This window comes from Pseudonaja textilis, chromosome 1 (genome assembly GCF_049901715.1).
Source record: "Pseudonaja textilis isolate UNSWEBS1 chromosome 1, rPseTex1.2, whole genome shotgun sequence".
NCBI classification, from domain to species: Eukaryota; Metazoa; Chordata; class Lepidosauria; order Squamata; family Elapidae; genus Pseudonaja; species Pseudonaja textilis.
In genome coordinates this window covers 3,670,880-3,685,224 of record NC_141990.1, presented here as the reverse complement: position 1 = coordinate 3,685,224, position 14,345 = coordinate 3,670,880, and the positions used below count along the sequence as shown (strand labels likewise).

General features: G+C 44.6%; 1 protein-coding gene across 3 annotated transcripts in view; it reads right to left on the bottom strand.

Annotated features, from left to right (window-relative positions):
• Positions 1–5,489: 5,489 nt before the first annotated feature.
• P2RX5 (purinergic receptor P2X 5) overlaps positions 5,490–14,345 on the bottom strand; it is a 30,494-nt gene continuing 21,638 nt past the window's right edge. For 2 of the 3 annotated variants that reach the window (XM_087924570.1, XM_087924567.1), the window contains 4 exons: positions 13,991–14,084; positions 11,689–11,754; positions 8,574–8,656; positions 5,490–6,334 (listed from right to left, as the gene is read on the bottom strand). In XM_087924570.1, the coding sequence (XP_087780696.1) occupies positions 6,214–6,334; positions 8,574–8,656; positions 11,689–11,754; positions 13,991–14,084 (364 nt within the window). In that variant the 3' untranslated portion in view covers positions 5,490–6,213. The remainder of the gene's footprint in view (positions 6,335–8,573; positions 8,657–11,688; positions 11,755–13,990; positions 14,085–14,345) is intronic. The other variant, XM_087924580.1, reaches the window with a different exon arrangement.

Genomic DNA, 14,345 nt, shown 5'->3' with positions numbered 1-14,345 from the left:
GGCCTCCTGCACTGGGGGGGGGGGCATATTTGCCTTTCCCAGACTCCAGAGGCTTTTCTCAAACCTCTGGGAGGGTGAAAATGGCCTCCCCGGGCTCTGGAGGCCGGAAACAGGCCTATTTCCAGCCTTCCCGAACGTCCAGGCGGCCTTTTTCGCCCTCCCTGAGCCTATCCCTAGGTAGGTAGGTGGGGGGTGAGGTTGAAGCTACTTTCAAGTAAACATTTGCAAGGAGCTCGGTGGGACTTTTATTTTTGAAGTGGGTGGGTTGGATTTATAGGCCTTTCCATGTTCATAAACCCAGCCAGCGTTGCCAAAGGTGATGGATGCTGGATCTTGACCTTTGCTACCCATCACCTCAAGCTTGGGAGAGACCCAGTTCTCTCATACCTACTCAAGGTAATGCAGGGCTCTCCAAACCTGGCAACTTGGAAGACTTGTGGACTTTAACTCCCAGAATTCCTCAGCCAACATGGCTGGCTGAGGAATTCTGGGAGTTGAAGTCTTCAAGTTGCCAAATTCGGAGACCCATGAGATAGCGTGTGTAGGTATGTATGTATGTATATTTGTTTTCTGAGGTTCTCGCGGGTATTAGTATGTGGATCTTTGGTTATTCGGGTTTTTGTGAGAAGCACAGAGCTGAAGACACAAGCCTGAAGATGATGAATGAGACTTCACCGAAACGTTGCCTAGATACTTCCAATCTTACATGGGAGAAAACCCGAATAACCAAAGAAAGATAGATAGATAGATAGATAGATAGATAGATAGATAGATAGATAGATAGATAGATAGATAGATAGATAGATATGATTACAGCATCCCTGGATTCAAGAATGAAATAGTCAGGATTTATGACTTCTCATTCTTTTAACTTTTGTGCCATGATAGTTCTAAAGTGACAGCGCTGAGTATCTCACTTCTTAAGCCAGAATCAAATTGCCTTTCCAGTTGCTTGGGTCTTGGTAAGTCCCAGGAAACTATAAATATCAACATATCATTTTGGAATTTAAGCAGGGGTTGGGGTGGGGGAGAGAGTTCCTTTGCTGACTTTATTTTTGAGCCTCTCAAATGCTGCTGGGAACAAGGTGCAAGGCTAAATCAAGAAGATGTAATGCCACTTCTGTGGTGCTCTCTGAGCTTGGTGGTTTTCTTGCAGACATCTCATTACCCAACTAGATAACATCTTCAGTGCTAGAACGGAGTGGTGTGTGCAGGGAGGAGGAGGATGACTGTTAGGTGTTCTCTGAGCTTGGTTGTTTTCTTGCAGACATTTCATTACCCAACTAGGTAACATCATCAGTGCTAGAAGTATGGGAATCGCTCCCTGTTAATATATAGTAGCATATGCCATTCTTTCCCTCTCTCTCTCTCTCTCTCTCTCTCTCTCTCTCTCTCTCTCTCTCTCTCACACACACACACACACACACACACACACACACACACACACACAGGGTTTTGTTCACTGCTTGTTTGGTGTTAATTCCTTCTTAACTGAGTGTGGACAGAATATATTCTGGTCTTTTCGTTTCTTTCTTAGCTTTTCGTTGTCTCTCTTGAATGGTATGTAAATGTGCTTCATCTCTACATATCTATTGATAGCTGATAGTCTATTTGTCTCTTAACGAATTCCACCCCGGGGCAAGCTTACTATATATAAATAGGCAGCAAATCCCACCATCACACATACTGATGATGTTACCTATTTGGGTCGTGAAACGTCTGCAAGAAAACCACCAAGCTCGGGGAACACCAAGGGCCCCACAGTTCAGTCCTGAACTACAAATATCAAAGCATTTTCCTTTTCTGACTGCCCCTCAATGCTTCTTCGCTGGTACTTTTGTGAAATCAAAATTCAGGGGGAAACGTGCAGCCGCCGCAAATGCATTTTTTGTGGGTCACAATCTCCCATTTGCGTTCATTGCTTCCGTGTCTCAGCAAAGAAACTGTAAATGTCGGTCTGTGTTAAGAGGTGTTCAAGCTTGGCCACTTTAAAACCCGTGGATTTCAACTCCCAGAATTCCCCAGCCGCCTTCGTAGCAGCCCCTCAAATATTGGAAGACTGCTATCTTGTCTCCCCTGGTCCTTCTCTTCACTAGACCAGCCAGGCCCAGTTCCTGCAACCATCCATCGTATGTTTGAGCCTCCAGCCCCCTAATCATCCTGGTTGCTCGTCTCTGCACTTTTTGTAGAGTCTCAACATCTTTTTTTACATCGTGGTGACCAAAACTGGGTGAAAATATTCCAAGTATGGCCTTACCAAGGCCTATTTAAAGCCGTAATAACCCTTCACCTGATCTTGATTGTGTGTTCACTCACCTTGACCTGTATTCACTCACCTCCACAGTGAAATCTATGACCCAGTTCTGACACACACTCTTCCCCCTACTGACACAACTGCATTTTAGCCGATTAGTAACCAGCCCGCATTTACCGCTGTTTTCTGTATTCCTGTGTTTAACATGACCATGAATTACAACGTACTTGCCATTTTTATTTCCAGGTTCGGGCAAAAACAGCCCATAGCAAACAGTTAACGACGGTGGCAACCAAAAAATAAGGTCATAAAATTGGGTGGATGTCCCCCCTTTACAACCGTCACAACTTAAGACTCATGGGCAGGCTCCTTAACGGTCATAAGTCGAGTGCTTGCAGTTGCTGGATTGTAGGCAGCCCTCAACTTACAGCCATTTGCTTAGTGACTTAATACTTAAAGCTTCCTCCTAATTTCCTCGCAACAACCACCCTGTGAGGATGTAAAGCAGAGGTCCCCAAACTTGACAACTTTAAGACTTGTGGACTTCAGCTCCCAGAATTCTCCAGCCAGCATAGCTGGCTGGAGAATTCTGGGAGTTGAAATCCACAAGTCTTAAAGTTACCAAGTTTGAAGACCTCCGATAAAAAGGAAAAATAGGAAATGAGGGAAAAAAAGCCCAAACTGCAAAAAGAAACACAATAACAAACACAACAATCTCTCTTACTTTATAGTTTTTTCTTTAAAAAAAACCCCTCTATGATCATGTTCATTTTTTAAAAACTTTTCAGTTCAACCCACTTTATCTTTTAAGCATACAGAAATTCCTGGTGAACCAGCCCTCAGGAGTATGGCTTGTAGTTCCGTAGATAATATTCTGATTTAATTCCTGCGATTTGCCACTCTGCACCGGTCATAAAATAAGACCTGGGTTGTGTGTAAATTGCAGAAAAATAAAATAAAATTGTAGTCTCTCTTTTTTTTCCCTGAAGTGGAGGTTCAAGGCATGGCAATGACCAGCCCATCTTCACCGTGGAGTTACGTTTGATGAGTTGGTTGGATGCTGGAGAATTGTTTATGCACGTTGCAGGAATTTATTTAGAATGCCAGCCTAATCCCACAGGCTGGAGAATGGTTTGTGCACGTTGCAAGAATTTATTTTGAATTCCTGGATTTATTTTGAATTCAAGAATTTATTTTTTTTGAATTCCACAGGCTCAACAATTTGCAGGAAGAGATTCAAAGCGGATAGCAGAATGGGAAGCAAGACGATTAAAGCCTCGCTATCATATAATTTCAAACAAGTGTCAGGATTCCAGCAGTGACCCCCGTTTAAATCATGAGTCTTGAGCCAATTTTTCAAAACTTTAGAAGGATTTATTTGGGAGTTAACATGTCGGCACTGCCTGGGTGTAGCCGACTCTGAGGCACATAATTCACTGTCACTCTTGACCCTGGTTTTCCCATTCACCCCCTGGGTGTATCGTAATTCATATCCTCCGATGGGACACCTCCATAGCCCAGAGTCATCAATCATGCTCTCCAGTTAGATATTTCCAGGGCAGAAATTTCAGTCACCTAGTTACTATCTTTGAAAACATTTACGGAATGCAGCTTCAGTTTGCAAGCTCCCTTTCTGTTCGCAACTCTAAAAAAGACCAGAGAAATATTTTACGAGTTGACAACAAGAATGCTCCAGCATATCCTTATTTTCAGAGTCGCTTTGAAGTGCGAGATGGACGGCAAATAAATTTGATAATTACAGGTGGCCCTTGACTTATGACCACAGTTCAGCCCAAAATTTGTCGTTAAGTGAGACATTGGTTAAGTTTTGCCCCCATTTTACGATGCTTCTTGCCACAATGAATCGCTGAGGTTGATAAGTTAGTAATACAGTTGTTAAATGAATCCAGCTCCCCCGTTGACTTTGGGAGGTTGCAAAAGGGAATCACGTCAGCTCATCAAACATTTCTATGCCTGTTTTTTAGTTGCCAACAGGAAAGTGGGGGAGGAGTTGTGCAATGCAGCAATTTGGAATCGAAAGTGTATTCCATTCATAACTTGCAGAGATTGTAACTAGGCGATTGAAGTTCCTGTCATGCAAATCACTAATTGGAGAAGATGATTGAGGACTCTGGGCTATGGATGTGTTTCGTTGGAGAATATGAATTATGATGCATCCAAAGAGGTGGAGGAGAAACCAGAGCAAGGATGACTATCATGCCCCGTGACAGGAATCGTGATTCTGAGGGGTAGGTCAAACAGCTGCCAGGGAGTGTGGGAGTGTGGCTCTGGTGGCTGTGGAGGAAACTGGGGAAGGGCACAGTCCGACTCGGCATTCAGAGGAAGACCCAGGCCCATCCCTTCTTCATCCTAGGGCACGCAGGGAGGAACAGATAAGGGAGCAACATGGGTTACGGGGAAGAAAGGGGCCCTGATTCCCTTCATTAGCTGCAGCTGGGAAAACAGGATAAAAAGGGTGTTTACGCACAGAACCGTGCTGGAAGCAAAGCGTGCATTATCTTTTGTCGAGTCTTATCTTATCTTTTGAAAGTCTGCAATTCCTTATCCTGCCCTGTCTCGTTAATTGCTGCAGCGTGGCTTGTGTCGGTTTTTATTTATAATTTAGATGTACTTTGGGTTCAGACTGAATTTCTTCCCTTAAAAAACTGTTCTTGGAGGGTTTTTTTTTTCTCCAGCCGATGGTAACTGGACATTGGGGGCCAAGTTGGAGGAATTAAAGGGACTTTACCTACTTTTGTGACTTTGTTGCTTTTGTGTCACGCCCCTTTGGGTCATCCCAGTGACGGTGAATTACGTGTCTCAAAATCGGCTTCAACCAGCTCCTGCCGACATGTTCGCTTCCAATAAATTCATTTGAAGCTTGGCTCGAGGCTCATGATTTAATTAGGGCAACTGCCGGAATCCTGACACACATTAATCTTTGGGCACAGGAACGGTCACCAGTATGAGTCAGTTTTGATTTTGATCCCAGGATCATGGGGGCTGCTGCAAAGCTCGTTAAGTGTGAAAAACGGCCATAAGTCGCTTTTTTTTCAGTGCCGTTGTAACTTTGAACCGTTACTAAACGAATCGTAAGTCGAGGACTGCCTGTAATAAATGATTGTGGCAAAACAAAGCAAAGGTAATATCCATAGTAATAGGTGCCTTGGGGGCAAACCCAAAACAACCCCAGCACCACTTGAAGGCCCATTGGCATTGACAAATTTGCCAACAGTCAATTGCAAAAGGCGGATTTACTCATAATAGTTGACATCCTGCAACGAGAACTTTACCATCATCAAATATCCACATCTGCCTTTTCCGGGGTCTCGGGCAGGACTTTTTTTTGTCATTTAATGACCTCATAATCCCTTGTGGGATGGAGTTGGGGCAACTGAACGGGGCTGAGTATTTACTGGCCGAACGCCCTTCTTATTGCCAATGAGGAAGGGTGGGGTTTTTTTTTGCAGCAGATATATTCTCATTGTGCCCTGAGAGAGAAATATCAGCCGCTACCTAGGATCGAACGCTCAGCCTTCCTGATTGTGGTGCAACCTCTGGGCCACCGCACCATTCTTGGGAAGGACTCGATGCCAAATGCAGTCTAATCATCCGGTCGACTGCGCAGTGAACAATGATAATAATTCCAAGGTGGACAACTGTCCTCTCCGCTCGTCAATTGCCTTTTGACATACGCTTGGCAACTGCCGTGTTAGGTTATCCAGAAGCCACACAAAAGAGAATGTATATCCACCACGCCGCTACGGTCCTCACTCAAGATTTCCTGGAAATTTGGTCTCGTTAAAATCCCGCCACGTGTGGTATCCTAGGTTCAGGATGCCAAAAACTAAGGCAGTTAAGAGCTTAAGCGAATCCCTTCCTGCAGCTTTCTGTAGTCCGTGGTTTTTCTTAACAACTGATGGCGTTGGGATGAGTAGTTTCCAGAGAAAAACACAGCTTTAGGTCTCGACTGTCTGTAGTTTTTCAAGTTGATCCAACTGAGATAAAGAATCTTCACTCTGATTCCCTTCCTGGTTCCTGTTGACGGTGCTTGCCGGTAAAGTGTTTTGGTTGTTTAACCTACACGAGGAAAAGTTGGGAAAAATCAGCAAAATGTGGAGTCTCTAAGCTTGGTGGCTTTCTAGCAGATGTTTCATCACCCAACTAGGTAGCATCATCAGGACTGTTGAGTGTGGGGAGAACAATCAACCAATGGAACAGAAGTTACCCTCCGAAGTTGTGGGAGTATCATCACTTGAGACTTTCAAGAAGAGACTGGACTGCCATCTGTCAGAAATGGTGTAGGGTCTCCTGCTTGGGTGGGGGGTTGGTCCAGATCAGCGTTCGCCGACCCGTGGGCCGTGAGAAAATTTTGGTGGGCCGCAGAGAAATCTCACCCCCAGAGCACCCCCAAAGCAATTAATCCAGGCTGCGCAGAAACACAAGGCTGTGCTGTCCACATGGCCTGCGGGAACCCTCTCTGCCCCATTCACTCCTTATCTGGCAAACTTACCTGCTAAATTGCTATTTTTCCTTTTTCTGACCATCATCTGTTCTGCTGTGCCGGGAGATTTAGATTAGCTAGGAAGCAGGAAATGGTTGGATTTCTTGCTTTCTAGCTAGTCTTTAGATCTTCGGCTCTGCTTTTAAGCACAGCCGAACCTCCCTTAGGACGGAAGGTTTACTTGCAAGCAAATTCAGTGCAGACTCACAGCAAGCGAATTTGAGAGACTGAGCTAGCTGATGGCAGATAGATAGATCACTGAATTATTCTGTGAGCAATTCAATCTGCCTGCTTTGCCTGATTTTGGGTTGCTCTTTTTTATAAAAAATTCAATATTTACATGCATGGTGTGTTGTGAGTTAATTTTATGAGTTTGCTTGCAAGCAAATTTTATGTGACAGACTGAGCTAGCCAATGGCAGATAGATTTCTGAATGAATCTGTGATTCTGTGAGCAACTCAATCTGCCTGTCTGCTTTGCCTGATTTTGGGTAAAAGTTGCTCTTTTTAAAAAAAAAAAATTAATATTTATATAAATATTTATAATATTTACATGCAAGCCATGCCCAGCAGTCACATGACCACCAAGCCACACCCGCAAATTAGGCCACGCCCACAGAACCAATTAGTGGTCCCTGGGATCTAAAATTATGAATTTGTTGGTCCCTGAGGTCCAAAAGGCTGGCAACCCCTGGTCTAGATGATCTACAAGGTCCCTTCCGACTCTTGATTATCTGTTTATCTGTATATACACAGCTAATCCTCGACTTAACGACCACAATTGAACCCATCACAAATATGAACCAGCTGTCAATCATCTGAATGTAAATCACGTGGCTGTGTGGATGCTGCAATGGCCATAAGTGTGAGAAATAGTCATAAGTCACTTTTTTCAGCCCTGTTGTAACTCTGAATGGTCACTAAACTAACTGTTGTAAGTCGAGCGCTATCGGTAGTAGCTTGTCCTGGGGTGGAGTTTGTCAATACACTAACAGACTTATCAGCCATCCAAAAGAGAGGATAGAAAGCTAAGAAGGAAACAGACTAGAATATATACACTAGTTTACCCTGCCGGTGTTGGTGTAGGCGTCATTTTCTTGGTACTTCCTTGGTGATTGATGGTTTGCCTGCTTGATGGTTTAATCCCCGCTTACCTGCATTGCTAGAAAAGATCTGTTCCAGATTTATTTTATTATTATTTCCTTGTTAGCTTTTTAATGTCTTTTTTTTTAAAACGGTGTGTGAATGTGGTTTATCTCTATGTGTCTGTAGATGCTGTTGTGTCTGAAGGCCAAACTTCCAGGAATTCCCTAAAGTTTTTTTTGCAACGTTCCAAGGGATTTTTTTTTTAGATTCCTCAAGGTTCCTGTGACCTAGATCCCATCATTTTGAGACCGACATCCCCATCTTAAGACCCTCCGCAAGGACGGAAGATCTGATGCAATCTGAAGACTTTCCCTTCCCTTCCTTGTCCCCCGTTTCAGCATTTAGAAGGTTTACACACTTTGCTTGGTGATGGACCATCAAATCAACGTGGACTATTACCAACTACATAGGTAGGTTTTTTTTTTCCTTTTACACACTATTTTACACAGAACAGAATTACAGAGTTGGAAGGGACCTTGGAGGTCTTCTAGTCCAGCCCCCAGCTAAATCAGACACTAGACCAATGGCTATCCAGTCTCTTCTTAAAAGTCGCCGGTGATGAAGCACCCACAGCTTCTGAAGGCAAGTCATCCCGCTGATTAATTCTTCTCACTGTCAGGAAATAAGAAATCTATGAATCAAGAGTGCTTTGCAGCTGCAGGCAACCTACCTCACTTCTTCGTATTTTTTCCCCCTGTAAAACTGGCTCTTTCGGAGAAGATACAGCAGCACCAAGTCGCAGAGAAACGCCCCCTGGGTGGGTTGGATGGCAGAAACAATTCCATATAAACAGAGCGGAAATCCACATGCTAAACATCACTTTTTAAAAAGGTTTCTTATTTGCAGTTGCGTGCAAAAATAATGAGGGTTTTTAAATTATATTTTATTATGTTTTATTTTTAAACCCAAAAGCGCAGCTTTAAATGGTCAGATAACCTATATCCGTGATGGCGAACCTATGGCATGGGTGCCACAGGTGGCATTTGTGCCAGCATACGAGCTGCAGGCAAACTTACCTCACGGCGCATGTGGACCGCCTCACAACTGATTTTTGGTCGCTTTGAGGCCTTTTTCGGCCTCCCAGAGGCTTGAGGAAGGCTTCTGCAGGCTGAAAACTAGCTCCGTTTCATCACCGTGTTTTACCGGAAATACTGGAAGTGACAAAACAGGCCTAGTTTTCAGCCTGCAGAAGCCTTCCTCAAGCCTCTGGGAGGCCGAAAAAGGCCTCCAACCAGCCGAGGTGTAGTGCAGGTAAGGGGGTGGCAGGTGCAAGTGGATGGGTGGGGATTGCATGCACAGGCATAGGGGGCAAGCGGAGGGCACACATTGACTTCTGGGTGCTGGGAGCACAAGCGTGTAAGCACATGCACAATTTTTGGCACAGGAGCCCAAAAAGGTTAGCCACCACTGATCTATATATATAGAAGCGAAAAACCCCTCATGCATCATCCCAAAATCTCCAGAATCTTAAAGCCTACAAACTTGAAATTTGGCACGTATGTTCCTCTTGGTTTCTAAGGGCTCACTAAGAAAGGATTTTTCCAAATGACCATCAGAGCTATTAGCATTTCCTATATTATTGTTATTTGTTGTAATAACGAGACAGTCGAGTTGTTTGATCATGAACAACTGAATCATGATGATCTTTATTGGAGTCTAGTCTTGCATTTATACACATTTTTAATTATCCTCCATCATTGGTTAACTTTTGTTACTGCTTAACTTTCGTTACTGTTTAGCACAGTAATTAATTATCACTAGTTAAAGTCTAACATATGTTGACTTCCTCTCTCTAATCCTCCTTTAGATTAGTGACTTTGTTTGCCTGAGTTGTATTTGCTTGGAAACATTCTTTATCTGAGGTTTGCCATCCGAGATAGGAACATTCCTGCAATTACAACTCTACAGTTATTAACAGGCTCTGATGCTAAGGAGTTCTACTCCCCCTCCCCACCTGAAAAGTAATCTCTTCCAAATGCAAAAGACAAGCAGAGGAGAGTTCTGTTAGAGTTTGCAGCCTAAATTCAAATCCAGAAAGCACACAGATGACTGATTCAGCAGGATCATTAACTTCTTTATAAACAATAAAATGAGCAAAGTTTACAATACCATTTGTAGATTCTTTCAATGTGACATAAGCAAAAACGCAAGCAGCAGCAGCGGCAGAGCAGATATTAGTTTCAGCAAACAAGTTTCACTTTAGTTCAGCAAGCAAGCAAGACGAGAGCCACACCCAGGCCACTTCTAGTTTCACTTTCCAATTCAGCTCCCATTGTCTGGTCATTGGCTGACTTTGTTACTAAGTTCTATTCCAGTTCATGAATATATTCTGACAAGTTTCATTTTCAGAGCACCAAGCAGCATTAGTACAGAACAGTTGAGCTAAGCCACGCCCAGGCTCCTTGCTGCCTCCTTGCTCACACAGCAAATACTGTTTCAGTTTCCAAACAGCCCTCAACTCTCACACACTGACAGGACACCAGCTAGATGAATACCGATGGATGCTGGTAGGCAGAGGCACATTTCCCGCCTTATTTTCCTCCCCCAAAACTAAGCCCGACCACATGCTTTCGTAGCGAAGCACGGGTATCGAGCTAGTAAGATATATATAATATCTTAATAACATAGGATACAATAAGATAATACAGGTAGCCCTCAACATACAATGCGAGAGTTTTGTTTAGTGACAGTTCAGTGTTATGGTAGCACTGAAAAAGTAACTTATGGCCGCTTTTCCACACATACGACCATTGTAGCATCTCCATGGTCACATGATCGGAATGCTTGGCAACTGACTTGTACTTACAACCGTTGCTGTGTCCCAAGGACATGTGATCCCCTTTTGTGACCACCTGACAAGCAAAATCAAGGGAAGAGCCAGATTTACTTAACAAACATGTTAGTAACTTAACCTCTGAAGTGGTTCACTTAACAACGGTGGCAAAAAAGGTTGTAAAATGTGGCAAAACTCACTTCACAAATGTTTCACTTAAGTGACAGAAGTCTTGGGCTCAATTGTGGTCATAATTCGACTCCCTGTAATTAGATAATAACATAAGACAATAGTCCTGGGCCTACGACCACAATTAGGAGCAGAATTTCAGTTGCTAAACAAGGCTGTTGTTAAGTGAGCCACACCTAATTTTAATAACCTTTTTTGCCATGGTTGTTAAGTGAATCACTGCAATCATTAAGTCAATCGTGCGGTCATTAAACGATTCCGGATTTCCCCCATTGACTTTGTTGGTTGGAGAGTCAGCTGAGAAGGTGACAAATAATGATCGCCTGATTCTAGAACCATAAATTTATGATTCCAGAGTCATAAAGATGTGCTCATTATCAAACACCTTGAATTATGATCCCGTGACCATGGGAATGCTGCAACGGTCATAAGTACGAGGACTGGTTGCACCACTTTTTCCGGTGCTGTTGTAACTTTGAACCATCGCTAAATGAAGGGTTGTACGTCAAAGCCTGCCTGTAATCTTTTAATCATCATCTTCTAACAAACTCATAATCCCTTGTGGGCTGGAGTCTGGGCAATTGAATGGAGCTAGCCGAGTGTTTCACTGGCCGGATGCCCTTCCTGTTGCCAGTGCGGAGTTTTGTTCGGCAGATATATTCTCATTGTGCTCAGAGAGAGAAATATATCTGCCTCTACCTAGGATCGAACTCACAGCCTCCAGATTGTGAGGCGACAACTCCACCCTTAGGCCACCGCGCCACTCCTAAGGACGGCCTGTAATCCAACAATAGATCGCTTCCACACCGAATGATTGACCTACCACTCCCATTAGCGCAAGACTGGATCCCACGTTGATTACCGTTGGGATGATGTTAAATTTCCCTGCCTGGAAAAGAAAAGAAAAAAACAAACGAAAAAGTGAATTTGTGCGATGTGCCCAGATTTTAAAGTTTGTGCAGGTAGTCCTTGAAGGTTGCAAAAAGAGGATCGCGTGACCCCGGGACACTGCAAACATCATAAATATGAGTCAGTGGCCAAGCGCCTGCATTTCGATCACGTGATCGTGGCAAAGCTGCAACGGTCGTAAGTGTGAAAAACGATCACGAGTCCCTGTTTTCAGTGCCATTGGATCTTCGAACCGTCACTAAACTGTTGTAAGTTGAGGACTTCCTGTACCGGTTAAGACCAGTGTTTCTTAAATGGGGCCATCCAGCAGGATCACTGGATGGAGAATTCTGGGAGTTGAAGGCGACACAGCTTAAAGTGTTCAAGGTTGAGAAACAGTGGCTTGGAGCACAGGTGTCAGGGTTCCGATGGACGCCCTAATTAATTCAAGAGCCTCAAGCCAAGTTACAAAAGAAATCCAATCATTTATTAGGAGCAACATGTCAGCACTTTCCCTAGTGCAGTTGGCTCCGCCCCATGTAATTTACTGCCCACCTATGACCCAGGTTGTGTCATAAATCACATTCTCCAACAGAGAATTTTCCTGGGCTGTACAAAACACGCCTCTCCAGCTGGCTCTGGTAACCTGGGACACAGTCTGTAGAAAGGTGTGCGTGGAATGTGCTTCTGGTCATAGCAGCCAAGCTGCTCCCTCAGTTCTCCCCCTCTTCTCCTGCCTATGGCAACTCAGAGCAGACCAGGAATGCTTTACGAGTTGACAATGGGTATCAAACTTGCGTCACGTTGCTGTCACGTAATATATCGCAACGTTTTTCCCATTCGCGGAGCTGGGGTGGGTGTGGCCCACAAGTGGTGCATCCGGTCAGTGGGCCACATGTATGACACCCCTGGCTTTGAGCCTTAAGACAGTTCTCCCAGTGGGACTCTATTATTTAGAACAGAGTGGGAAGGGACCTTGGAGGTCTTCTAGTCCCACCCCCTGGTCAAGCAGGAAACCATCGCAAGACCAGTGAGTGAGATTCAGCCGGTTCGGCCCGGTTCAAGTGAACCGGATTTTAAATTTACATCTGGTTTGCCGAACTGGTAGTTGGACTGACCTGCTGGACCCATCCGCCCCTCCCCCACCCAGAAATCTCCACACAGCCCATTTTCGATGCAGGTAAGTGTAGGGTCCACGTGGAGGCTCTGGGAGGGTGAAAAACTGGCCAAACCGGAAGTACCGGAAGTTCAGGAAGTCCGGAAACGGGCTGTTTCTGGCTTCTGGAGGCCAGGGAAGACCATTTTTGCCCTCCCAGAGGCCCGAGGGAAGCCTCCTGACTCTGGGGAAGACAAAAAAACAGCCAAATCGGAAGTTCTAGAAGTCTGGAAACCAGCTTGTTTCCAGCTTCCGGAGGCCCTCCAGGGCCCGAGGAAGTCCATTTTCGCCCTCCCAGAGACCCAAGGCAAGCCTCGGGACTCTGGGGAAGGCAAAAAAGGGTCCTCCCGAAAGTTCTGGTACGCCACACCCACCATGGCCACGCCCACCCAGCAACCAGGCATAGAACCGGTTGCTGGGATTTTAGAATCCCACCCTGCCCAAGACCCTCACCTAATATGATCTTCATCTGACTTGATCTCCCCACTCACCATACAAGACCACTCACCACACGAACCCTTATAAGTGTCAGGACTCTGACAAATCCACCCCCATTCAAATCATAAGTCTCTAGCCGCATCTCTCAGAGTAAAATAAAAAGGATTTATTAGGAGTGACCATGTCGGTGTTACCTGGGTGCATCCGACGCTAAGAAACATCATTCATTTCCCCCTTGACCCCGGTCTTCCCCTCCCCACCCCCTGGATGTATAGACACATCCATAGCCAAAAGTCATCAATCATGCTCTCCAGTAATAATCTTGCGCGCCAGCAGCTTCGGCTGCCTAGCAATTATCTGCAGCATTTAAGGAATGCACTGTTTTCCCCCCACTCCCTTTCTGCTGGCAACTAAAAAGATCAAAGGAGTCTTTTTTTTAGTTGACAGTAAGAAGAACACAGATCCCCCAACATCCCCTCAGCCACACTGAAGATGTTACTTAGCCTGGTAGCGAAACGTTTGGAAAACCAATTCCACAACCTCGAGGAACGAACCTCTATCTTCATGCTATACTCGAGCTACAGATATTCGCTACCATCGCAAATCTGTGGTGTTTTTTCCCCAGCTGTGCCTCTGACCTCACCTTGCCATTCACCATGATATCGAAACGGATCCCGTAAGCTTTGATCAGCATTCGGAAATCAACACCAGCCGCGCTCCGGTAATACTTGGCAAATCTGAAAAATAAAATAAAAATCATCAAATGTCATACGATTAAATTTTTCCAAGCAAAAGGAAAAGTCTCTTTCTTTTCCCCCACTTTGGCTTTTATCGCCGGTTGAATCACGACAGATTTTACTGTCTGATTACTGGCAGTCCTCGACTTAGAACCATTCATTTAGTGACTGAAATTACAATGGCACTGAAAAAAGGGGACATGACAGTTTTTCACATAACCGTTGCGGTATCTCCATGGTCACTTGATCAACATTCAGGTG